Source organism: Ranitomeya variabilis, chromosome 4 (genome assembly GCF_051348905.1).
Source record: "Ranitomeya variabilis isolate aRanVar5 chromosome 4, aRanVar5.hap1, whole genome shotgun sequence".
In the NCBI taxonomy this organism is placed as follows: domain Eukaryota; kingdom Metazoa; phylum Chordata; class Amphibia; order Anura; family Dendrobatidae; genus Ranitomeya; species Ranitomeya variabilis.
The window spans coordinates 194,398,868-194,425,235 of NC_135235.1; the positions used below are offsets into that span (position 1 = coordinate 194,398,868).

The following is a 26,368-nucleotide window of genomic DNA, read 5'->3' on the forward strand; positions in this document are numbered from 1 at the left end:
ATGTCACTTAGATTAGTCATGGTGGAAGCACTAATCAGTGTAGCACGCCTCTTGTTTGGAAGTGGGAATTGAAGAGTTGATCGTTGATGCCCTTCTGAAGCTGGATAAGAACAAGGCGAGATTTGATGGCAAATACCAGAACTTCTTCTCGTCTTTCAGCATTGCCTCGACCACTCCAGAAAAGTGTGTATCCACCACTATGCTCTGTCAGTTCGCCCTTATCTGCTGAGCATGTTTCGCTGAGAGCTGCTATGTCCACGTTGTAGAGCGTTAGCTCCTTAGCAACCAGTGCCGATCTTCTCTCAGGTCTGTCTGCCTTGAAATTTTCTAGCAGAGTTCTTGCATTCCATGTGCCAAGGTTGAGCACCATCATTTTCTTCTTTGTGTGTAAACCGCTATGAGCCTACCCTAGCTGTGGTAGGCTGGCCAGGGCAAGGTGAAGTAGACTAGGAGGCACATTTTCTAGCTCTTCCTCAACGGAGGTGAGCAGAGTGATCTTAAAGAGGACTGTTCTGACACTCTGGGCTGCCAAACTCCACTGCAGCTTCGGCCCCTATGCCCTGGGCGGCCTCTGTGCAGGTTCATGACTATAGCTTACAGTGATTCCACACCTGCTGCTTTGCCACTTCCCCCTCGCCACAGGACTTTGAATTACTTAGATTAAAGTGAGGAAGAGTTGTGCAGGTCGTTAGGCTCACTGTGTCGTCCGTGCCTATTGAGTCCCAGTGGCAAGAGCTAGTCGAGACAAATGGAAATAGGTGGGCATTAAATAGCTGGCCAGCTGTATCCTATACGTGCCTCGCTGCGATCGCTCAGTGCTCCATAACGCTTTGCTGGGAATCGCTTTTCTGTCTGTTGAATCTTATATAGTTTCTTCGGTACAATCTGCGGAATCCATCCTTCACATGCACGGGTACGCAAACCATCGCCTCAAAACCATCGGCTACCCTCACCTGGTTTGGCCCACCCGCCAAGGCGATGTTCCATTGTGTACCCACTGCCGCATACTAGCAGCTACTTGGAGGTACAGGTGAGAGTTGAGTACCAAAGATGTGCGAGCGGTCCTAAGAGAACACGGCAAGCCCTCCACCAGAGGTGCTACCTCTTATCTGGACACTCCATACACACAACAACTAATTTGGTCACAGCACGTCCCTCAAAAAATGCGATTTAAACATTGTTTATATCCAAAAAAGGGTATCATTAAAAATTATTATTTTATTTATACAGATGCATTTCCTACTATGGTGGTGGTGCACAAAAAGAAAAACAAAAAAAAAAATCTTAGAACTCTTGGAAAGCGGGGAGACGTAAACGAAAGTACAAAAATGAAAACTGGCTGCTACAGGAAAGAGTTAATAGAGTACATCCAATATATTATATTGCATAATATGATATTAGTGAACATGAAAAGCATGGATTGTCTTCCTCCAATTTCCACGAAGCTCAGGGTTACCTCTCTCCTAAGTAGTCCCCAATAGCGGTCTTGTTCAGCCCTTCCCCTTTGTACAAGAAGCGCGCTATGTCTTCTGCAGTGTTCCTCAGTAACTCATTCTCCTGGAGATAGACGATGCCCTAAAAAGTAGACAAAAAAATTAATAAAAATCTTAAGGCCAATGTTCCCAAGTCCAACAACGCTTGCTGATTTTTTTCCTGATGTCTACATGAAATTATGCAACGGCGATCTGCTTTGATTATCACATTTTTCTATACATTCCTGGCGGAGAAACACAGGGATTTTGCACTTAATCCAGCACTTTTTATTTTAAACTATGAGCCAACTACCTGCCTGGTCTACCCAGCACCGGCTCAGAGTGGTCACCAACGGCTCCTGCCAGAGTTTCAGCTGCTCTACATTAACAAAGCAGCTCTTCCCCTTCCACTCCGACTGCTGGCTCCCTGCAGTTACACAGTGGGGAGCCGGCTGTCAATTATGACTTCGGCAGTCATGCTCCATCCAACAGAGCAGAAGAGTGGAGACATGGCCTCATAGTCTTAAGACGCTGGTTTTCCTAGTTCGTGAATATAGATATCAAAGGAAAACAGCTGATAAAGTGTAGCGAGAGCCGTGCATTTCCTGGTGAATTGGCCATCTGACTCCAGGGGTATAAATGCTGGGAGTGGTGGCATAATGTAGCGTGTTTACTGCCTGACATGTACCGTTCAGCTACACTTTACAGGTCGGATAAAGTGCAGCCATCATTATAATCAGGAACACAAATCAATGGATAACCACTGTAACATGGTCCCTTAATCAGTCCGGCCGGCTTCACGACACCGCAGCTCTATGGAGGTGCTGTACTGCAAGAAGAAGCTTGAGACCAGTCAAAAGATAATTTTACCTTTTTAGGATCCATATTAAACTTTTTTCTGCCCATCCCTATTTTACGGTTTCTTTGCAAAGTTTTGCTGAGAAAAAAAAAAGAGAAAAGATATTAGTATATGTATACTTTTCACACTTGCTTATATAATGCTATTAAATACAGAAAGAATTCATGGAGAACTTTATTGTGGGATCCAACTTGGAGGAGGTCAATCTTAATATTGACATTTATTAGAGTTCACCTTGTGTGTAAGACTATTAGAGCCATAGATACCTTCCCTCGTTGGCCTCCAGGCCTTCCACCTCATTCATAGCCTCGCTCAGCTCATCGCGCAGCCTCTGGATCTCCTCCAGAAGCTCCTGCTTCCTGCGGCGGATGTTCTCCAGCTCGATACGTTCTTCTGGAGTCAGGTCAGCAGGGACTACAGAGGAAGTCACAACACAAACATACTCAGGACCTATTATGGTCAGCTGCCAAGTATTTGTAGCGGAGAGAAAAAAAAAAGTAGTATAGTTAGTGGGAAAGCAGCTCCGTTCTGACAAGTCACCCCACCAGTCTTCCCGAGAATTAGTTCCCATCTCCAAGGAGTGTGCGGGGAGCTGCAGGACAAGTATGTGCAGGTATGACTGCACGATCTGACGTTACCGACGACCTCAGGCTGGACTCGTGCACAGAGAAGAAACTCCCTGGGGTCTACAGAGGGTGTACTTATAAATAAACTGCACTGGGACGCTCATTCCGGGCAGGCCTGATATCACCGAAAGGATGCTGCATCTTTCACGATCCCAGTATAAAACAAATAAATTGACTATTAATGCAGATGTGCACAACCTGTTGCCCGGGGGCCACATTCTGAATGGCTAGCACACAACGCTGTACGGTAAGTTGCAAGCCAGCTGAGCTTCCCCGGCCAGCAGAGGCACAGTTCACAATTAGAACATGTTCTCCGTCAGACAAAGCCCCTAAATGGAGGCAAGCAGGAAGCCCGCTCCTAGGGAGTTCGGTTTTTATGGCTGGTACTGTCTTCCTTGATCATTTTGCCGCTTACCACATACAATGCCATGTATTCAGCAGACTCTGATTTGCCACTATTATTACAGACTGAATTTGCATTGTTAGTGAAAAAGCGAGAGAATCAAATCTAAAAGCTCGGGTCATAGATTTCCAACCATTTATTAGAGACCCAAGAACTGGCTCTTTGTACACTGATATAAATATTTCACAGCTGCTACGAAAAACACAGAAGTCATTGTGCTTTTTGTTTTATGGAAGCAAAAAAATAAATAAATAAATAAATCCCCTCTATAACCAGACAATTCTCATCATACAGTAAAACAAAGTCCTATTTGATACGATAAGGCTACATTTAATACATGTTCTCATTTATACCAATAATTACAATATTATGCTCCATGCTGATGGAATTAGCTGTATGTATGTAGAATGTGAATTAGCTGTAATCACTGGTGAACTGTAAACAAAGGACGATCATCGCACCTTGTAGGAGGTTCGAGAGTACTCGTCATCATAGGCGAAGGCAATCTGGGCTACCACCTGGGGCCCGGGGCTCCAGGACAGCATGGCCGGATTGACTCATCATAATGCACATGGCACACATCTTCGGGAAGGGAACTTTCCCGCAATGCAATATCGCAGAGCAGTTCGAGGGGAGCTCCTGTCGCCTCTTCTGACACATGCCTCCCCGATGTCATCAGTCAGCACCATCATGTACGTACCAGCCACAAGAAAAAAAATGGAGCCCCAGAGACTGTAGCAGAGCGCTGAGGGAATGGGAGTGAGGGTAGTATGTGTTTTGTCTTTTTTAAATACATGTATGGGTGCCTACATATGCGCGGGGAGCTCGCCCTGTACATGTCGGGAGGCCGCGCGGGAAGCTTGTCCTGTATATAGGGTGCAGCGCAAGAAGCTCACCCTGTATATAGGGGGCAGCGCTAGAAGCTCACCCTATATATAGGGGGCAGCGCAAGAAGCTCCCCCTATATATACGGGGCAGCGCAAGAAGCTCCCCCTATATATACGGGGCAGCGCAAGAAGCTAATCCTGTATATAGGGGACTGATATAGTATCAGTCAGCATACTTCATTCTGCTCAATATTCAGAAATATTCATATAAAATTAGAATATCAATAATATTTAACAGAATTAATTTCAGCCTATTGATTCGGCCCTCCACAACAGTCACATTCTCCATTCTGCTAGTCCATGAAAAATCGGACCACACGGATTTCTTTTTTCAAATAGACCCATACACTTGCCTAAGATAAGATTTCGATCCAACACTCAAATCAAAATTAGACATGTCTGTTTTTCCGAGGAAGAGAAAAGTAAACACAGACATGTCTGATTGTTTTTCCGAGGAAGAGGAAAAAAAAAACAACAATTGGACATGTGCACATCCCAACAGAATAGGATAGGTATAAGTGCCATCTGCGTAAACCATGGATAGCATTTAAATGAGAAAAATCTGCTGTATGCACCAGCTGTTTAGGTTATCGGCCACCTCTGCAATCCATCAGCGGTGGTAGGTCTCATAGGCAGTAAGCGCTGCTCTGAATCTTCCATGATCCTTGTGGCCCCGATAGCACACAAGTTCAGTTGTGATGATGCTGCTGCTCCAAACCATTAATCATTTAGGAGTGCACCGCCCCGGGCGAGCAGGAGGCCAAAAGGTAGGATAGCGGTGCTCCCCTGAAAATCAATCATGAGACAACTTCTTTGAGCCTACACGAAAAAAGGGTGACCAGCTGATCAGTTTTACTTCATCGTTTCATGCCTGTGGAGATCTCCTAAACATTTTATAGACATGCTTATATGTAATTCTTGGGTCACTAGCTGCTCACTGTGGTGACAGATGTCCTAAGGACCATTGTTCTCCAGAACAAAACGATCAGATATCAGATTTCTATCTCAGCCAATTCTTAGCAAAACCTAACATGAATAGCCACCAGCAGACAGGTCCTTCCACTGTGGGAAGGAAAAGCCCGGCGCCTGTGCCTCCTCAGATGATGACGTACTTGGGTAGCTGAGGGTTTTAGCTGTGGACTAAAATTATTTGTCCGACATCAGATTCCTATGATCAGCTTATGCAAAACACGGAAACAGCACACGTAACTCTACATCCAGAAAAACTGCCCGGCAGAAAACAGGAAGGACGTCTGAAAGTTACGTGTCCTGAGGGAAAGCACAAGGTTCTCAAATCAAAAAGCGAAGCTGTTAGGAGCTTCAGGGTCACTAATTACTCTGCTTGGTAGGTAGGGTATTAAAAACCTTGGAAAAACAGATCTCCCTGACTGCAAATAGAGAAAATTAACTTTGAATGCATTTGTATGTGAGGCAGATTCATGGCTAGCCTGCATTATCCCTCAGCAAGCACCATCACAGCTCATTGACTTGACCGTCACCTCCAATACATTATTTTACTCACTTGTATAGCTCCATTAATTCCATAGCGCCTTACAGACATCATCACTGTCCCTATTGGGGCTCACAATCTAGATTGCCTATCAGTATGTCTTTGGAGTGTGGGAGGAAACCGGAGAACCTGGAGGAAACCCACGCAAACACGGGGCGAACATACAAGATCCTTGCAGATTGTGTCCGTGGTGGGATTTTAACCCAAGACCCCAGTGGTGCAAGTCTACAGTGTTAACCACTGAGCCATTATGTTATCTATAGCCCATGAAACTAGTGACTTTCAAGTACATGCACAGCACTCTCCATTCTGTATGTCAAGACACCGCTAAATACTTGGGAAAGTAGTGGAGACTTCAAGGGCGAAACCATTGATGTACTGTCACAGAAGAGATGTTAATCAAGCACATGAGGGTGACACTCGATGATACATAATGAGGAGGATCCCGTGCACTGATCAGAGACCTGCCGCCACATTCACACAAATCCATTAACCTTAGTGGGGCCACTACAAGTAAACGCGGTAAGTTCTCAATTCCCTCGTCTGTACAACAAAGTTCAACCCTGGGCTATAAAAGAATGCCAAAGTTCGGCACTTGGAACTTGCTTTCCCTGGATGATAAAACGCTGATGTTTCACATCAAGCTTTGGCATTATTTTTATAACTTGGTGTTGAAGTGACACAGACTGTATGAACCTTGTAACATTTCCATAAAAAAATATTTCATTTTCTGTGAAAGCAAATCCATGTGTGGCCAGGAAGGCGATTTTGAGCTAGTCTTCTACTACACAGTAATGAGATAAAAGCTTTAAATAGTGACCAAACTTAACAGGATCCCTTTAAAAATAAAAAAAGAACATCTTGGGAGATTTATATTTATGGGGGCTTAGGTTTGTTCTCAACCCAGACCCCACCAATAAAGCACTTAGAGGCCCCAACACTATAAATTTCGGTTTCACAAACCCTCAGATTTTGTCGGAAGTTGACAGCCATGTAACGTATATGGTGGCCTTCAGACACTTCCCCAGAAGATACTTCTAGGGGGAGATCAGGAACGGGTGGCTTGAATTCACACCAGATCCTTTTGCTCTTCCAGGCAGATAAGTCATTGCCAGTTGTCCGGTAGCGGCTCCTCTCCTTTCCCAATGGAGAGCTTTCAGCAGAGCAGTCGTGTCTATGGCGAGCGAAGAGGGAAAGATGTTGACTGTCGGCCAACAGTTGGCCAAGTATGTATGGACATCGGAAGTCTTCATAACACAGTCTACTGCAGCAAATGTATTAAAATGCCACCTGTGCACTTTGTTATAAGAAGAAGCAGAACGCTTCGTGTTACTCTGATTTCCTTTCTTCCCTACTTGACTCCAGTCCGGCCAGTTGGAGCCACCAGTCCAGGAATGGATGTAATATATTTACTAGCTTTGTCTGCGATATCACCATATCACACGAGAACGTGCAGTTCCTCCTTCTCTCATGACAAAGAGGTTTTATACCAATAAGGACTTGTAGACGGTCTGCAGAAGAGTACAAGGTATTCTCCCACTAACCATCTCAGAAAAAAACAACGACATTTCAGGATGGATGCCAAACTTCAGGCTGATTACCCCTTTGACATTTGGTAAACGAGAGGGCTAAATAAGAGGAGCCATTGTGTCCAGACACGCTGGATGGGTAACCGCGAAGTCAAGATGCAAATTATCTGCGGATACTTCAGATACCAAAGCGGTGCATGCCCTCGACAAAGCAATCTTTATCCTGAAATCCAGATCCTGGCACCGCGCTGACGAACACTTTGCCGGATTTTGTGGGGGGTTTCACGTAATAAAAGTGGCCTTTCTGCACATTATCTCCAGATTACAGCTTGTGTAACCTTACTATTAAGTCATAGGCAGGAAATGTGAGGAATGGAGGGCACACTAAACACAATGGAGGAACATGCGTCATATCCACAGCAGACCAATATCAGAGGGTGCTTTCACTTTGCGCTTTTCTCCACGCTCGCGGGTCCCATCAGGGCCTGAGTGCCTTCTTCCCTCAAAACGGGATCTGGACGTATGACTGGGCCATAGACTATAATGGTGCCGGCAGAGAGGAGAACATGCGCTGTCGTGCATCATTTTTAGGGTCGCATACGCCAACTGGAGGCGGACACCCTGACGCGGTATACTATCCCTTTAACTTAAGGGAGGCTTCTGTCCCATACAAAGAGGTCACAGGTCACTTCCAATCTGTTAGGGGATACACAGAAGCCATGAAACATTAACAGACACTACAACCACATCCTGTTTTCTAGGGTTACAATATAGAAGCCACATCTATGGATTTCTCAAGGGTCCCTATGTAGGTTCCCAGCCGCCCACAGGGGGCGCTGTGCGTGAGGGCTGGTACCATGCAGAGCTGGACATATGGCAGTCAGTGATGGATACTATATTAGCTGATGGTTTCGGTGCTGTATGGAGGACACCCGGCCTAAGCAGAGATTATGTATTACAGATAAGCCGGGGGCTAATGAAGCAATAAGTAGCCATCACTGGGATGATTATCGCTGGCATTATATCCTTTCCATCTGATGCTAGAAAGGCTGGGATACTAATCTTTTGCATGAGCACAGTCATAGTTTATAGACATGTGGAAAAACACGCACAACAAAATATCAAGATAACAGAAAGCGAAATATAAAGTATCAAGAAGGTGTTTTACAGTTCAGAGGGAAAAATGGGCATCTAACGATTCCTGCACAAGATATTTATTTTTAACGATTTATCTGGCAGGCAGAATTGAGGGGATGGCTTTGTATACCTGCCCATTATAACAGAACAGTGGGGGGAGGCTCCTGCTGCAGCTACCAGCCTTACTGAACATGGCCTATTTTCCATCAGTATCTGTAAGCCAAAGCCAGGAATGGGTGATAAATACAAAGGTGGTGACGTGTTTCTACTATACTTTTCCTCTGATTGTTCCATTCCTGATTTCGGCTTACAAATACTGAACATGTGAACACGGCCTTACAGCCAGGCAGGTATGACATTTCATCCTTTAGGAAATCAACTGAATGGTTACGTCTACATGGCTGTATAGAGCGCAGTACTCGGGCGCCAAGGGCCCACCAGTAACGAACTCCTGGGCCCCACTTTTCAGCTATATGCAAATATGACATTATCTTCAATCACAAATTAATATAACAATGATCTGGGTAGATTGGTAAATGAATAAGATGCTGCCTCTGTCTATACAAAGTGATTCCAGTATATTGTGCCAAGTACTGCTCATATGAGAGGGTGGTGGCCCACCGGAGGATTCTCCTGTGAGCCAGTCAAAACCAATCTGTAAATTGACAGATTGTGGGCAGACTCAAACTGGGGATACGCATAGAATTTGGCCACGACACCTGTCACGTGGCTAGAGTTGGCCATGTGTCGCTGCTCCATCACAGTGCAATACAAGTGAGCAGAGTCACACTGTGACATGAAGTCTTAGTGCGTTGGATTTTGTGTGACTTGACTGTTATGGTACCCTCAGGGGTTGCAATGTGACCCCATTATCTTTTATTGACCTGTGATGTAGCAGAACCCACCAAGTATCCCCAGCCTTATTCTCGCAGTTTCGATCGATTGCTGTGAAGGTCTGTGCACACAAGGATGGCCCATCACTGGGCTTAATACAGAAACCAGCATCATCAACAAGATTGCTCATCTGAGGGCACACTGGTGAAAGATTTGGCGTTGACTGATGGCCGTCAATAACTAAGCAAGGACTCTTAGATACTCTTCTGTCAGCTGCTCCTGCTGAGGATGTCGTGTTCAATTTGACGAGTTCATATTAAGTAGATTCTTTCTGTTCTATAAAATGCAACCGGTAGAGAGAACAGCAACTTCAACATGACAGGTTCTCTTTAAGGAAGTGGTGTGTGGAAAAAGCTACAGACAGGAAAACTAGCAGTAAAAAGTCTGAGGGGGAAAACCTACTCACATATAAATAGAAGAAGTAGTGAAAACATTGACTACCAAAAGGTTCTAAAGAACAATGCCCAGAGACCAAAGGGTACCACAACAGTAAAATACGTTTTCCGACTGAAACTAGAAGACTCTGGAGCCTGATCTGCTTCCAAACTGCTCATCTTCAGACAGCAGGTAGTAACATACCATCTCCAAGAAGCCACCATGCCCCCACCTGACATTGTGCTGTACTCTGAGGAAAGGTGGCAAGGGGTAGAGCACCCCATCATTTGGTTGGTACAGCAGTCTTAGAACCAGATCAGCCGCATTTGTATTTTTTCTTTATTTTCTGGTCTTACGCCCACATCTCTGAAACATATTTAGGGTGACTAGTTAAGCAGTCCAACACACAAGGCGGGGACCACATGTACTTCCTCTGTGAACCACTGTGACGCAGTCCCCGACACAATGGGTTTTTAATTCAGCCACATTTGCATCATTTCTAGTCAGTCAAAGTTGCTGGACACAGCGTCCGTACTACCCTCCCTATATATGATGGAGCAAGTATGGCGTTCTCCACCAAAGAGCAGAAAGTTCAGCATTCATGCTTTCCTGCAACTAAAGAACGTGGAAAAAAAATATTTTGAAATTCTTTCATTTTCCAGTTTGTTCCAGTTGGTGGCTTAAATCTGAAAAATAAGAAGTTCTGACTGAGTTACATGAACAGCTTAGCTGAGAATTATTGAGCCAGGAACACCAAAGAGACTTTTATCACAAAAGAAGTTTATATAAATTTATACGACCCAAACCTGACCTGGTGGAAGTGCAGAAAAGGAGAGCCAAGTATGTGACAACCCACTCATGTCTGTGATTGGGTTTCCGAACCCGGATTCACAGTCAGTAACGCAATCCCATAGCCACCTTCCCATTGTTACGCCCGAGGCCAAGGAGGAGGCCACGGCCGACCAAGGCCAAGGAGGAGGCCACGGCCGCCCGAGGCCAAGGAGGAGGCCACGGCCGCCCGAGGCCAAGGAGGAGGCCACGGCCGCCCGAGGCCAAAAGGAGCCCGCCGAGGCCAAGTAGTCCTGTTCTTGTTGCAAATTTCAGCAGAATTATTGTGGGAACATGAACTTGTAGTAATGGGTCGCGTATTTCTTAGCATGGAGGATTATAAGGGAAATTGATACAAACGTGATTGATAGGTCATACAATACAGCACCTACTAACAATTAACACCTTCCTATTAATACCTCCACAACATAAGTCTGCAGCTGTTGTACACTCCAACAGTTGTTAGGATTGGCTGAGTATCAACCATTGCAGGAATTCCCTATTAAGTTGGATAGGAAAATCAAAAAGGCACAAGATACCCTGGAGTTACTGCTCTTGCTGCAGATCATCCACAGAACTAAACAAAGGTCGATGAGTTGTGTTAACGAAAAACACACTTTCCTTAAAGGGGTTGTCCAGGCTTGGTGTTAAAGTACGGGGTACAAAATACGCATTCAGCATTCACAAGTCTGCAGTCACAGAGTAACAGCAGACTCGAGAATCCTCAAAGCGTATTTTCATGCAGAAAAAACACAGCATATTACGCGTTTCATTTTTTTTTTGCAGCAGAAATGCTGCTTTTTACATTACCAGTAAAGCAAATAAGATTGCAAAGATATTCACGCTCCTTTTCCCTTGCGATTTTTATGAGCTGATGTGAACTTCTTGAAAGAAGCAATATGTCAATTCTTCAAGCGTTTTTCATCCGTTCAAATAAATGGAAAAAAAAAAAATGCATATGCAATATGCATCACAAGTGAGAACATACTCCGTGTCTTCCAAAACAAAGCTGCAGCGGTTTTCTGACTTCCGAATAGTGCGGGTATAGCTTCTGGAGCAGCCGGTGCTGGATCCAAGGCCAATTAGGTCTTAAAATAAATAAAACCAAGCCCATCTATGCATGAAAAGTGTCAGTCACCTTTGCAGCACCTCCACTGATGGTATAGGAGTGGCGCACTCTATGCCAGGCTATTCCTGACAACTCTTCCACACCGTATGATAGCAGATTCCCTGTAGACAGTTGTCAGCCATACCTACATTCCTTCTGCCGTGCTTCCAACGTGAGGCAGTCATTTTTGTGATTCACGACGATTATTTTGTAATCTCTATTTTGTACAGCCCCAGGGGAGATTATGCAAAGTGCTATTATAATAATGGCGATGTACTTTGCTTCTTAGTAATCTGCAGTCCGTGCCGCGGTGACAGTTTGGAGGAATTGATTAGTGGTTTATGGCACAAGTTATGTGGTATATGGCAAACTTCTGAAGGGAGCCGTTATGTCTCCGGACAGGTCTATGGTAAGGCGTCTCAGCTCGGGAGACTTCTCATAACTCTGCAACGTACCGATCCTATGTTATTGCTCTAAGAAATGTATAAAAACAATGACAACCGAGTGGCACGACGAACAGAAACAAGCAAGCCCACAGACCTACAGAGGATGTCATCAGGTTCTACACAGTGGTGCATCCGCTGTGTGCAGAGCAATTATTCCTATCAAAAAGGATAGAGAAAAACTCACACCACACGCATCGAATTGGATTGGTTGGATTACTCTGAAACGATGCGGCACTTCAGAGATAACATACTTTTCTTAGCCAAGTGGGGATGATGTTGCTCTGAGGACTAGTCCGAGGAGAGGGCCGGGAACCCTGCGGGCATCCCCTCAACTGAGGACTACTCCGAGAGGGCCAGGCGCCCGGCAGCCATCACTTTGGCTCTGAGAACTACTCCAAGAGGGCCAGGCGCCCGGCAGAATCCCCTCGGCTCTGAGGACTACTCCGAGAGGGCCAAGTGGCATCCCCTCAGCTCTGAGGACTACTCCGAGAGGGCCAGGCGCCCAGCAGCCATCACTTTGGCTCTGAGAACTACTCCGAGAGGGCCAGGTGCCCCGCAGAATCCCCTCGGCTCTGAGGACTACTCCGAGAGGGCCAGGTGCCCCGCAGAATCCCCTCGGCTCTGAGGACTACTCCGAGAGGGCCAGGTGCCCCGCAGAATCCCCTCGGCTCTGAGGACTACTCCGAGAGGGCCAGGTGCCCCGCAGAATCCCCTCGGCTCTGAGGACTACTCCGAGAGGGCCAGGTGCCCCGCAGAATCCCCTCGGCTCTGAGGACTACTCCGAGAGGGCCAGGTGCCCCGCAGAATCCCCTCGGCTCTGAGGACTACTCCGAGAGGGCCAGGTGCCCCGCAGAATCCCCTCGGCTCTGAGGACTACTCCGAGAGGGCCGGGAGCCCAGTGGCTTCTCCTTGACTCTGACTAATCAGAGAGGCCCAGGCGGCATCCCCTCGGCTCTGAGGACTACTTGTAGAGGGCAGGCGCACGGTGGAATCCCCTCGGCTCTGAGGAATAGTCTGACAGGGCCGTTGCCCGGTGGCTTCTTCTCTCCCTGCTCCCCATGAGTGTACAGAAAGACCGATCTGACTAGGTGCCCGGGGTAAAGAGAAGACCAGCTTTTGCGAGTACTCATCCTAGTCTCAACATCACTGGCCAACTTTTAAGAGTGCACTGCTGCGGAATGAAATACAAAAAAGGCTGCGACGGGGGAGCCAGTGTCAGATTCATGCGACGGGGGAGCCAGTGTCAGATTCATGCGACGGGGGAGCCAGTGTCAGATTCATGCGACGGGGGAGCCAGTGTCAGATTCATGCGACGGGGGAGCCAGTGTCAGATTCATGCGACGGGGGAGCCAGTGTCAGATTCATGCGACGGGGGAGCCAGTGTCAGATTCATGCGACGGGGGAGCCAGTGTCAGATTCATGCGACGGGGGAGCCAGTGTCAGATTCATGCGACGGGGGAGCCAGTGTCAGATTCATGCGACGGGGGAGCCAGTGTTGGATTAATCCCGTCGTGGGGCCGCATGAATCAGTTGTCATGTTCCCTTTAACTGTTCCATCAGTGATAGCTGCGGTCCCACATGGCTGTCATGTGACCACTGCCACCGATCACCAGCCTCGGGGCCACCGCTCATGTCTGGCGCATACTGAACCTAGCGATTGTCCAACGCTGCCACCAGACAGACTGTCAGGACCCTCCAGAGCGGCGCTGGTGCACATGACTTTTACACGGTCACCATGGTTACACAAATTATCAATATATCCGTCCAATAGGGATGCAGCTTGTTAAAGGGCCACACTGCAATAAAATATGGGAACCCTGCGCCCCGATACGTCCTGGTCATTATCGCGGTGTAATGGGGGCGGAGTACAGGGGCTATTACCAGCTTACAGCCGGACACCAGAGGGCCACAGGCCGCCATGAGCACCTGTGTGCGGAGAGTCACCCTCATAACAAAAGCCTCCGCTTCCCTGTCAGATGTGAGGCCGATAACAGTCTGCACAGCACAGGCCCGGTCACCAGCACAGCACAGGCCCGGTCACCAGCACAGCACAGGCCCGGTCACCAGCTCGTCTGTCCGGCCTCCCCCCACACCGACAACATGGACCGCTCTCCACACACAATACACCCCCCATCCTAGGACATGAAATGGAGCATCCTGTCCTCTCCCGGTTGACGCCAATACACAGGAAAGAACCAAAGAGACCGAAAGAGGGTCCGTCTGAATGAGAGCGCACACGCCGATCACTGCCCCTAACTGCGGGCGCACTCACTTACTGTAAATGGTATCGTCCATGATCAGGAAGGTGACAAGTCCGAGGGCCGCAAATCGCGACTTCACGTCAGTCTCGTCCTCCGTCCAGCGCTACACACACGGCGCTGATCAGCGGCTATCCCACCGAGCGCTCACCGGCTCGCCACCCCCGACACCAGGCTCCTCTAAGCCCCACCCACTGCCTCCATAGCAGCCTCCCGCTACCGTCGCCGCCCACTTTAGCAACCGACAGTAGCGTTATCCAATCACGTCGCGATTGTAACTCAGGGTCAGGTATTTTTGGGCGGGATCATTGAGCCTCTTTGTTTCGAGGATGCGCATTCCTTCTTGATTGACAGGCAGGTTGGCCAGTCCTAGACTCGGACTGTGGCAGGAGGGCGGGAGAACGCCGACCACTGACCAATAGGATGCAGAGGTATGCCCGGAGCGGAGCCGCACTGAGCCTGATAAGGGCGGGGAATCCGGGGAGATCCTGAGAGGAAATGCTGAGGGGGTTAATCATCAGTGCGATGTCTGCAGCTTCTGTGTACGGGAAAGCCCTCACACCGAGACCCTCCCCGTCACACCGCGACCCCCCTCACGCACCGAGACCCCCCCCGTCACACCGCGACCCCCCTCACACACCGAGACCCCCCCCGTCACACCGAGACCCCCCTCCCACACCGAGACCCCCCTCACACCGATACCCCCCTCACACCACGACCCCTCACACCGAGACCCCCTTCACACCGAGACCCCCTTCACACCGAGACCCCCTCACACCGAGACCCCCTCCCACACCGAGACCCCCTCCCACACCGAGACCCCCTCCCACACCGAGACTCCCTCCCACACCGAGACCCCCCCTCACACCGAGACCCCCCTCCCACACCGAGACCCCCCTCCCACACCGAGACCCCCCCTCACACCGAGACCCCCCTCCCACACCGAGACCCCCCCTCACACCGAGACCCCCCTCCCACACCGAGATCCCCCCTCACACCGAGACCCCCCTCACACCGCAACCCCCCTCATACCGAGACCCCCCTGTCACACCGAGACCCCTTCTCACACTGAGACCCCCCTGACATCTAGACCCTCCCACACCGAGACCCCCCTGTCACACCGAGACCCCCTTCACACCGTGAACCCTCACACTGAGACCCCCCTGACACCGAGACCCTCCCGTCACACCGAGACCCCCGTCATACTGAGACACATCCCTCACACCGAGACCCCCCTCACACCGAGAGCCCCCCCCCCCCGTCACACCGAGACCCCCGTCATACTGAGACACCCCTGTCATACTGGGACCCCCCTCCCGTCACACCGAGGCCCCCCCTGACACACTGAGCCTTCTCACACCGAGACCCCTTCTGCTGTCTTGTCTTTTTCAGTTGATACTTGTAAATCTATGAATAAAACTGACAAATGACTAGAGGGTATGTTCAGACGATCAGTAATGCTGCCGGTCTAAGGCTACGTTCACATTAGCGGCGGGCGCCGCAGTGGCGCCGCATGCGTCATGCGCCCCTATATTTAACATGGGGGCGCATGGACATGCGTCGCACTTGCGTTTTGCGTCGCTGCGGCGCCCGGCCGCAGAGGACGCAGCAAGTTGCATTTTTGCTGCGTCCAACTTTCGGCCAAAAAGGACGCATGCGGCGCAAAACGCAGCGTTTTAGCGTGCGTTTTGCCGCGTTTTTGTTTGCGTTGTGCGCTGCGGCGCCGACGCTGCGGTGCACAACGCAAATGTGAACGTAGCCTTACGCTGTGTACTTGTGCACGAAGCTGCAGTTGGTTTCTTATTCTCACTTTCTTATTCAGCAATTTTTTCTTTTCTGTTTTTTATAGGTTTAAAGCAAACCTGTCACCCCCAAAATCGATGGTGAGGTAAGCTCACCGGCATCGGGGGCTTATCTACAGCATTCTGGAATGCTGTAGATAAGCTGCCAATGTTACCTGAAAGAGGAGAAAAAGAGGTTATATTATACTCACCCAGGGGCGGTCCCGCTCCGATGGGCGTCTCAGGTCCGGGGCCTCCCATCTTCATTCCATGACGTCCTCTTCTTGTCTTCACGCCGCGGCTCCGGTGCAGGCGTACTTTGCCCTGAAGTGCGCAGGCGCCGGAAAGGTCAGAGAGGCCCAGCGCCTGCGCACTGCAGTACTTTGCTCTGCCCTCATCAGGACAGACAAAGTACGCCTGCCCCGGAGCCGCGGTGTGAAGACCAGAAGAGGACGTCATGGAATGAAGATAGGAGGCGCCGGACCGGACCTGAGACACCCATTTCACCTGACTGCCGCTGGGTGAGTATAATATATTGTAACCTCTTTTTCTCCTCTTTCAGGTTACATCAGGGGCTTATCTACAGCATTACAGAATGCTGAACAACCCAAACAACCAGAAAATAGATCCACGGAGAAACATCAAACAGGGAATAAATTATAAAATGCCTTTATTATATAAAACTGGCAACAATATTAATCAATCATATGTGCGTATAATAGGACTAGGAGCCGACTTATATGCTCCAATATGCAATGTAATGGCAAACCTGTTTACATATGATAAATCCCTCAAAAATGCAAGTAAAAAAAAGTGCAGCTGTGCAAAATTATGAAGATCCTAAATCCAAAGTGCTGCTGTGCAAAAATATAAAAATACTAGATACACAGAGTGTGTTTTTTGTATATAGGCCAAAGTGCCTTGTGCCTCAACACATTTTAGTGTAACCGAAACAATCATATACCAGGGTTAAAATAAAGTGCAGAGTGCAATCAAAAGAGAGAGGGTGTAAACCAGGGAATATATCCAAAGTATTCCCTTACAAGGTCGCCACGTCCTATTTAACCCCTTCACCCCCAAGGGTGGTTTGCACGTTATGGACCGGGCCAATTTTTACAATTCTGACCACTGTCCCTTTATGAGGTTATAACTCTGGAACGCTTTAACGGATCCTGGTGATTCTGACACTGTTTTCTCGTGACATATTGTACTTCATGATAGTGGTAAAATTTCTTTGATATTACCTGCGTTTATTTGTGAAAAAAAATGGAAGTTTGGCGAAAATTTTGAAAATTTCGCAATTTTCCAAATTTGAAATTTTATGCAATTAAATCACAGTGATATGTCACACAAAATACTTAATAAGTAACATTTCCCACATGTCTACTTTACAGCAGCACCATTTTGGAACCAAAATTTTTTTTTGTTAGGGAGTTATAAGGGTTAAAAGTTGACCAGCAATTTCTCATTTTTACAACACCATTTTTTTTTAGGGACCACATCTCATTTGAAGTCATTTTGAGGGGTCTATATGATAGAAAATACCCAAGTGTGACACCATTCTAAAAACTACACCCCTCAAGGTGCTCAAAACCACATTCAAAAAGTTTATTAACCCTTCAGGTGTTTCACAGGAATTTTTGGAATGTTTAAATAAAAATGAACATTTAACTTTTTTTCACACAAAATTTACTTCAGCTCCAATTTGTTTTATTTTACCAAGGGTAACAGGAAAAAATGGACCCCAAAAGATGTTATACAATTTGTCCTGAGTACGCCGATACTCCATATGTGGGGGTAAACCACTGTTTGGGCGCATGACAGAGCTCGGAAGCGAAGGAGCGCCGTTTGACTTTTCACTGCAAAATTGACAGGAATTGAGATGGGACGCCATGTTGCGTTTGGAGAGCCACTGATGTGCCTAAACATTGAAACCCCCCACAAGTGACACCATTTTGGAAAGTAGACCCCTAAGGAACTTATCTAGATGTGTGGTGAGCACTTTGACCCACCAAGTGCTTCACAGAAGTTTATAATGCAGAACCGTAAAAATAAAAAATCATATTTTTTCACAAAAATGATATTTTCGCCCCCAATTTTTTATTTTCCCAAGGGTAAGAGAAGAAATTGGACCCCAAAAGTTGTTGTACAATTTGTCCTGAGTGCGCCGATACCCCATATGTTGGGGTAAACCACTGTTTGGGCGCATGACAGAGCTCGGAAGCGAAGGAGCGCCGTTTGACTTTTCACTGCAAAATTGACAGGAATTGAGATGGGACGCCATGTTGCGTTTGGAGAGCCACTGATGTGCCTAAACATTGAAGCCCCCCCACAAGTGACACCATTTTGGAAAGTAGACCCCCTAAGGAACTTATCTAGATGTGTGGTGAGCACTTTGACCCACCAAGTGCTTCACAGAAGTTTATAATGCAGAGCCGTAAAAATAAAACAAAATTTTTTTCCCACAAAAATTATTTTTTAGCCCCCAGTTTTGTATTTTCCCGAGGGTAACAGGAGAAATTGGACCCCAATAGTTGTTGTCCAATTTGTCCTGAGTACGCTGATACCCCATATGTGGGGGGGAACCACCGTTTGGGCACATGGGAGGGCTCGGAAGGGATGGAGCGCCATTTGGAATGCAGACTTAGATGGAATGGTCTGCAGGCATCACATTGCGTTTGCAGAGCCCCTAATGTACCTAAACAGTAAACCCCCCCAAAAGTGACACCATTTTGGAAAGTAGACCCCCTAAGGAACTCATCTAGATGTGTTGTGAGAGCTTTGAACCCCCAAGTGTTTCACTACAGTTTATAACGCAGAGCCGTGCAAATAAAAAATATTTTTTTTCCACAAAAATTATTTTTTAGCCCCCAGTTTTGTATTTTTCCAAGGGTAACAGGAGAAATTGGACCCTATATATTGTTGTCCAATTTGTCCTGAGTACGCTGATACCTGATATCTGGGGGGGAACCACCGTTTGAGCGCATGGCAGAGCTCGGAAGGGAAGGATCATCATTTGCAATGCAGACTTAGATGGATTGGTCTACAGGCGTCACATTGCGTTTGCAGAGCCCCTAATGTACCTAAACAGTATAAACCCCCCACAAGTGACCCAATATTGGAAACTAGACCCCCCAAGGAACTTATCTAGTTGTGTTGTGAGAACTTTGAACCCCCAAGTGTTTCACTACAGTTTATAACGCAGAGCGGTGAAGATAAAAAAAATAAAAAATTTCCCCAAAAAATTATTTTTTAGCCCCCAGTTTTGTATTTTCCCAATGGTAACAGGAGAAATTGGACCCCAAAAGTTGTTGTCCAATTTGTCTTGAGTACGCTGATACCCCATATGTGGGGGGGAACCACCGTTTGGGCGCATGGGAGGGCTCGGAAAGGAAGGAGCGCCATTTGGAATGCAGACTTAGATGGAATGGTCTGCAGGCGTCACATTGCGTTTGCAGAGCCCCTAATGTACCTAAACAGTAGAAACCCCCCACAAGTGACACCATTTTGGAAAGTAGAACCCCTAAGGAACTCATCTAGATGTGTTGTGAGAGCTTTGAACCCCCAAGTGTTTCACTACAGTTTATAACGCAGATCCATGCAAATAAAAAAAAAAAATTTTTCCACAAAAATTATTTTTTAGCCCCTAGTTTTGTATTTTCCCAAGGGTAACAGGAGAAATTGGACCCCAAAAGTTGTTCTCCAATGTGTTCCGAGTACGCTGATGCCCCATATGTTGGGGTAAACCCCTGTTTGGGCGCACGGGAGAGCTTGGAAGGGAAGAAGCACTGTTTTACTTTTTCAACGCAGAATTGGCTGGAATTGAAATCGGACGCCATGTCACGTTTGGAGAGCCCCTGATTTGCCTAAACAGTGGAAACCCCCCAATTATAACTGAAACCCTAATCCAAACACACCCCTAACCCTAATCCCAACGGTAACCCTAACCACACCTCTAACCCAGACACACCCCTAACCCTAATCCCAACCCTATTCCCAACCGTAAATGTAATCCAAACCCTAACCCTAACTTTAGCCCCAGCTCTAGCCCTAATCCTAACCCTAGCCCTTACCCTATTGGGAAAATGGAAATAAATACATTTTTTACATTTTTTTAATTTTTCCCTAACTAAGCGGGTGATGAAGGGGGGTTTGATTTACTATCATAGCGGGTTTTTTAGCGGATTTTTATGATTGGCAGCTGTCACACACTGAAAGACGCTTTTTATTACAAAAAATATTTTTTGCGTTACCACATTTTGAGAGCTATAATTTTTCCATATTTGAGACCACAGAGTCATGTGAGGTCTTTTTTTTTGTGGGACGAGTTGACGTTTTTATTGGTAACATTTTCGGACACGTGACATTTTTTGATCGCTTTTTATTCCGATTTTTGTGAGGCAGAATGACCAAAAACCAGCTATTCATGAATTTCTTTTGGGGGAGGCGTTTATACCGTTCCACATTTGGTAAAATTGATAAAGCAGTTTTATTCGTCGGGTCAGTACGATTACAGCGATATCTCATTTATATAATTTTTTTTTGTTTTGGCGCTTTTATACGATAAAAGCTATTTTATAGAAAAAATAATTATTTTGGCATCGCTTTATTCTGAGGACTATAACTTTTTTATTATTTCGCTCATGATGGTGTATGGCGGCTCGTTTTTTGCGGGACAAGATGACGTTTTCAGCGGTACCATGGTTATTTATATCCATCTTTTTGATCGCGTGTTATTCCACTTTTTGTTTGGCGGTATGAGAATAAAGCGTTGTTTTTTGCCTCGTTTTTTTTTTTTTTTTTTTTACGGTGTTCACTGAAGGGGTTAACTAGTGATATAGTTTTATAGGTGGGGTCGTTACGGACGCGGCGATACTAAATATGTGTACTTTTATTGTTTCATTTTTTTTTTATTTAGATAAAGAAATGTATTTATGGGAATATTTTTTTTTTATTATTTATTTATTTAGGAATTTTTTTTTTATTTTTTTTTTACACATGTGGACGTTTTTTTTTTACTTTTTTACTTTGTCCCAGGGGGGGACATCACAGATTGATGATCTGGCAGTGTGCACAGCACTCTGCCAGATCTGCGATCTGCTGTGCAGGGCTGCAGGCTTACCAAGTGTCTGCACTGAGCAGACACTCGGTAAGCCACCTCTGTTGTGAAATTGGATTTTGGGCTCCCCCGGTGGCCACTGGTGGAATTGAACTGGTGTGCATCATCCCCTCTGTTCACCTGTTTCCATCAGGATGTGGGAGTCGCTATTTAACCTTGCTCCTCTGTCACTTCCATGCCGGTCAACATTGTAATCAGAAGCCTTTCTGTGCATGTTCCTGCTGCTAGACAACTCCCAGCTAAGTTGGACTTTAGTCCTCGTTTGTTTTTGCATTTTGTTCCAGTTCACAGCTGTAGTGTCGTTTCTGTGTCTGGAAAGCTCTTGTGATCTGAAATTGCCACTCTGATGTTATGAGTTAATACTAGAGTCTTAAAGTAATTTCAGGATGGTATTTTGATAGGGTTTTCAGCTGACCATGAAAGTGCCCTTTCTGTCTTCCTGCTATCTAGTAAGCGGACCTCAATTTTGCTAAACCTATTTTCATACTACGTTTGTCATTTCATCTAAAATCACCGCCAATATATGTGGGGGCCTCTGTCTGCCTATCGGGGAAATTTCTCTAGAGGTGAGCCAGGACTATATTTTCCTCTGCCAGGATTAGTTAGTCCTCCGGCCGGCGCTGGGCGTCTAGGGATAAAAACGTAGGCAACGCTACCCGGCTACTGTTAGTTGTGCGGCAGGTTTAGTTCATGGTCAGTTTAGTTTCCATCCTTCCAAGAGCTAGTACTTATGTTTGCTGGGCTATGTTCTCTTGCCATTGAGAACCATAACAGGTTGACCGGCCAAAAAAGGGTTAAATTAATTGATAGAGAAAGGAGAGAAAAGAGAAGTCTGCTGAAGATTTTTTTTTTTTTTTTTTCCCTTCCCTTCAGTTCTGAGTGTGCTTGTAATTGAATCTCTTGCAAGTCTGCCTATATTGCAGCCTTTCTCTCTCTCTCTCTCCTTCTAATCCTGGAATGGCTCTGTGTTCACCTGTTTAAAATGGATATTCAGAGTTTAGCTGCAGGTTTGAATAATCTCACCACGAAAGTTCAAAATTTACAAGATTTTGTTGTTCATGTTCCTATATCTGAACCTAGAATTCCTTTGCCTGAATTTTTCTCGGGGAATAGATCTTGCTTTCAAAATTTCAAAAATAATTGCAAGTTGTTTTTGTCCCTGAAATCTCGCTCTGCTGGAGATCCTGCTCAGCAGGTCAGGATTGTGATTTCCTTGCTCTGGGGCGACCCTCAGGATTGGGCTTTTGCATTGGCTCCAGGGGATCCTGCGTTGCTCAATGTGGATGCGTTTTTTCTGGCCTTGGGGTTGCTTTATGAGGAACCTCACTTAGAGCTTCAGGCGGAAAAGGCCTTGATGTCCCTATCTCAGGGGCAAGACGAAGCTGAAATATACTGCCAGAAATTCCGTAAATGGGCTGTGCTTACTCAGTGGAATGAGTGCGCCCTGGCGGCGAATTTCAGAGAGGGTCTCTCTGATGCCATTAAGGATGTTATGGTGGGGTTCCCTGTGCCTGCGGGTCTGAATGAGTCCATAACAATGGCTATCCAGATCGATAGGCGTCTGCGGGAGCGCAAACCTGTGCACCATTTGGCGGTGTCTACTGAGAAGACGCCAGAGAATATGCAATGTGATAGAATTCTGTCCAGAAGTGAACGGCAGAATTTAAGACGAAAAAATGGGTTGTGCTTCTATTGCGGTGATTCAACTCATGTTATATCAGCATGCTCTAAGCGTACTAAGAAGCTTGATAAGTCTGTTTCAATTGGCACTTTACAGTCTAAGTTTATTCTATCTGTGACCCTGATTTGTTCTTTATCATCTATTACCGCGGATGCCTATGTCGACTCTGGCGCCGCTTTGAGTCTTATGGATTGGTCCTTTGCCAAACGCTGTGGGTATGATTTGGAGCCTCTTGAAACTCCTATACCCCTGAAGGGGATTGACTCCACCCCATTGGCTAGTAATAAACCACAATACTGGACACAAGTAACTATGCGGATTAATCCGGATCATCAGGAGATTATTCGCTTTCTTGTGCTGTATAACCTACATGATGTGTTGGTGCTTGGATTGCCATGGCTGCAATCTCATAACCCAGTCCTTGACTGGAAAGCTATGTCTGTGTTAAGCTGGGGATGTAAGGGGACGCATGGGGACGTACCTGTGGTTTCCATTTCATCATCTATTCCCTCTGAGATTCCTGAATTCTTGACTGAATATCGTGACGTTTTTGAAGAACCTAAGCTTGGTTCATTACCTCCGCACCGGGAGTGCGATTGTGCCATAGATTTGATTCCGGGTAGTAAATACCCTAAGGGTCGTTTATTTAATCTGTCTGTGCCTGAACATGCTGCTATGCGAGAATATATAAAGGAGTCCTTGGAAAAGGGACATATTCGTCCTTCGTCATCTCCCTTAGGAGCCGTTTTTTTCTTTGTGGCTAAGAAAGATGGCTCTTTGAGACCGTGTATTGATTATCGGCTTTTGAATAAAATCACGGTTAAATATCAATATCCGTTGCCACTGCTGACTGATTTGTTTGCTCGCATAAAGGGGGCCAAGTGGTTCTCTAAGATAGATCTCCGTGGGGCGTATAATTTGGTGCGAATTAAGCAGGGGGATGAGTGGAAGACCGCATTTAATACGCCCGAGGGCCACTTTGAGTATTTGGTGATGCCTTTTGGTCTTTCAAATGCCCCTTCAGTCTTTCAGTCCTTTATGCATGACATTTTCCGTGATTATTTGGATAAATTTATGATTGTGTATCTGGATGATATTTTGATTTTTTCGGATGACTGGGACTCTCATGTCCAGCAGGTCAGGAGGGTTTTTTAGGTTTTGCGGTCTAATTCCTTGTGTGTGAAGGGTTCTAAGTGCGTTTTTGGGGTTCAAAAGATTTCCTTTTTGGGATATATTTTTTCCCCCTCTTCCATCGAGATGGATCCTGTCAAGGTTCAGGCTATTTGTGATTGGACGCAACCCTCTTCTCTTAAGAGTCTTCAGAAATTTTTGGGCTTTGCTAACTTTTATCGTCGATTTATTGCTGGTTTTTCTGATGTTGTTAAACCATTGACTGATTTGACTAAGAAGGGTGCTGATGTTGCTGATTGGTCCCCTGCTGCTGTGGAGGCCTTTCGGGAGCTTAAGCGCCGCTTTTCTTCCGCCCCTGTGTTGCGTCAGCCTGATGTTGCTCTTCCTTTTCAGGTTGAGGTCGACGCTTCTGAAATCGGAGCTGGGGCAGTTTTGTCGCAGAGAAGTTCCGATTGTTCCGTGATGAGACCTTGTGCCTTTTTCTCGCGTAAATTTTCGCCCGCCGAGCGGAATTATGATGTTGGGAATCGGGAGCTTTTGGCCATGAAGTGGGCTTTTGAGGAGTGGCGTCATTGGCTTGAGGGGGCTAGACATCAGGTGGTGGTATTGACTGACCACAAAAATCTAATTTATCTTGAGTCCGCCAGACGCCTGAATCCTAGACAGGCGCGCTGGTCGTTGTTTTTCTCTCGGTTTAATTTTGTGGTGTCCTACCTGCCGGGTTCTAAGAATGTTAAGGCGGATGCCCTTTCTAGGAGTTTTGAGCCTGACTCCCCTGGTAACTCTGAACCTACAGGTATCCTTAAGGATGGAGTGATATTGTCTGCCGTTTCTCCAGACCTGCGGCGGGCCTTGCAGGAGTTTCAGGCGGATAGACCTGATCGTTGCCCACCTGGTAGACTGTTTGTTCCTGATGATTGGACCAGTAAAGTCATTTCTGAGGTTCATTCTTCTGCGTTGACAGGTCATCCTGGAATCTTTGGTACCAGGGATTTGGTGGCAAGGTCCTTCTGGTGGCCTTCCCTGTCTCGAGATGTGCGAGGCTTTGTGCAGTCTTGTGACGTTTGTGCTCGGGCCAAGCCTTGTTGTTCTCGGGCTAGTGGATTGTTGTTGCCCTTGCCTATCCTGAAGAGGCCCTGGACGCACATCTCGATGGATTTTATTTCGGATCTTCCTGTTTCTCAGAAGATGTCTGTCATCTGGGTGGTGTGTGACCGTTTCTCTAAGATGGTCCATTTGGTTCCCCTGCCTAAGTTGCCTTCTTCTTCCGAGTTGGTTCCTCTGTTTTTTCAAAATGTGGTCCGTTTGCATGGTATTCCGGAGAATATCGTTTCTGACAGAGGAACCCAATTCGTGTCTAGATTTTGGCGAGCATTCTGTGCTAGGATGGGCATAGATTTGTCTTTCTCGTCTGCTTTCCATCCTCAGACAAATGGCCAGACCGAGCGGACGAATCAGACCTTGGAGACATATTTGAGGTGTTTTGTGTCTGCAGATCAGGATGATTGGGTTGCTTTTTTGCCTTTAGCAGAGTTTGCCCTCAATAATCGGGCCAGCTCTGCCACCTTGGTGTCTCCTTTTTTCTGTAATTCGGGGTTTCATCCTCGATTTTCTTCTGGTCAGGTGGAATCTTCGGATTGTCCTGGAGTGGATGCTGTGGTGGAGAGGTTGCATCAGATTTGGGGGCAGGTAGTGGACAATTTGAAGTTGTCCCAGGAGAAGACTCAGCTTTTTGCCAACCGCCGGCGTCGGGTTGGTCCTCGGCTTTGTGTTGGGGACTTGGTGTGGTTGTCTTCTCGTTTTGTCCCTATGAGGGTTTCTTCTCCTAAGTTTAAGCCTCGGTTCATCGGCCCGTACAAGATATTGGAGATTCTTAACCCTGTGTCCTTCCGTTTGGACCTCCCTGCATCTTTTTCTATTCATAATGTTTTTCATCGGTCATTGTTGCGCAGGTATGAGGTACCGGTTGTGCCTTCCGTTGAGCCTCCTGCTCCGGTGTTGGTTGAGGGCGAGTTGGAGTACGTTGTGGAAAAAATCTTGGACTCCCGTGTTTCCAGACGGAAACTCCAGTATCTGGTCAAATGGAAGGGATACGGTCAGGAGGATAATTCTTGGGTGACTGCCTCTGATGTTCATGCCTCCGATCTGGTCCGTGCCTTTCATAGGGCTCATCCTGATCGCCCTGGTGGTTCTGGTGAGGGTTCGGTGCCCCCTCCTTGAGGGGGGGGTACTGTTGTGAAATTGGATTTTGGGCTCCCCCGGTGGCCACTGGTGGAATTGAACTGGTGTGCATCATCCCCTCTGTTCACCTGTTTCCATCAGGA

General features: G+C 46.8%; 1 protein-coding gene across 1 annotated transcript in view; it reads right to left on the minus strand.

The window, feature by feature from the left end:
- CYTH2 (cytohesin 2) overlaps positions 1–14,625 on the minus strand; it is a 31,262-nt gene extending 16,637 nt beyond the window's left edge. The window contains exons 1-4 of the mRNA XM_077259520.1: positions 14,351–14,625; positions 2,598–2,745; positions 2,343–2,409; positions 1,457–1,575 (exon numbers count right to left, since the gene is read on the minus strand). Coding sequence (XP_077115635.1) covers positions 1,457–1,575; positions 2,343–2,409; positions 2,598–2,745; positions 14,351–14,369 — 353 coding nt within the window. The 5' untranslated portion in view covers positions 14,370–14,625. The remainder of the gene's footprint in view (positions 1–1,456; positions 1,576–2,342; positions 2,410–2,597; positions 2,746–14,350) is intronic.
- Positions 14,626–26,368: the final 11,743 nt, after the last annotated feature.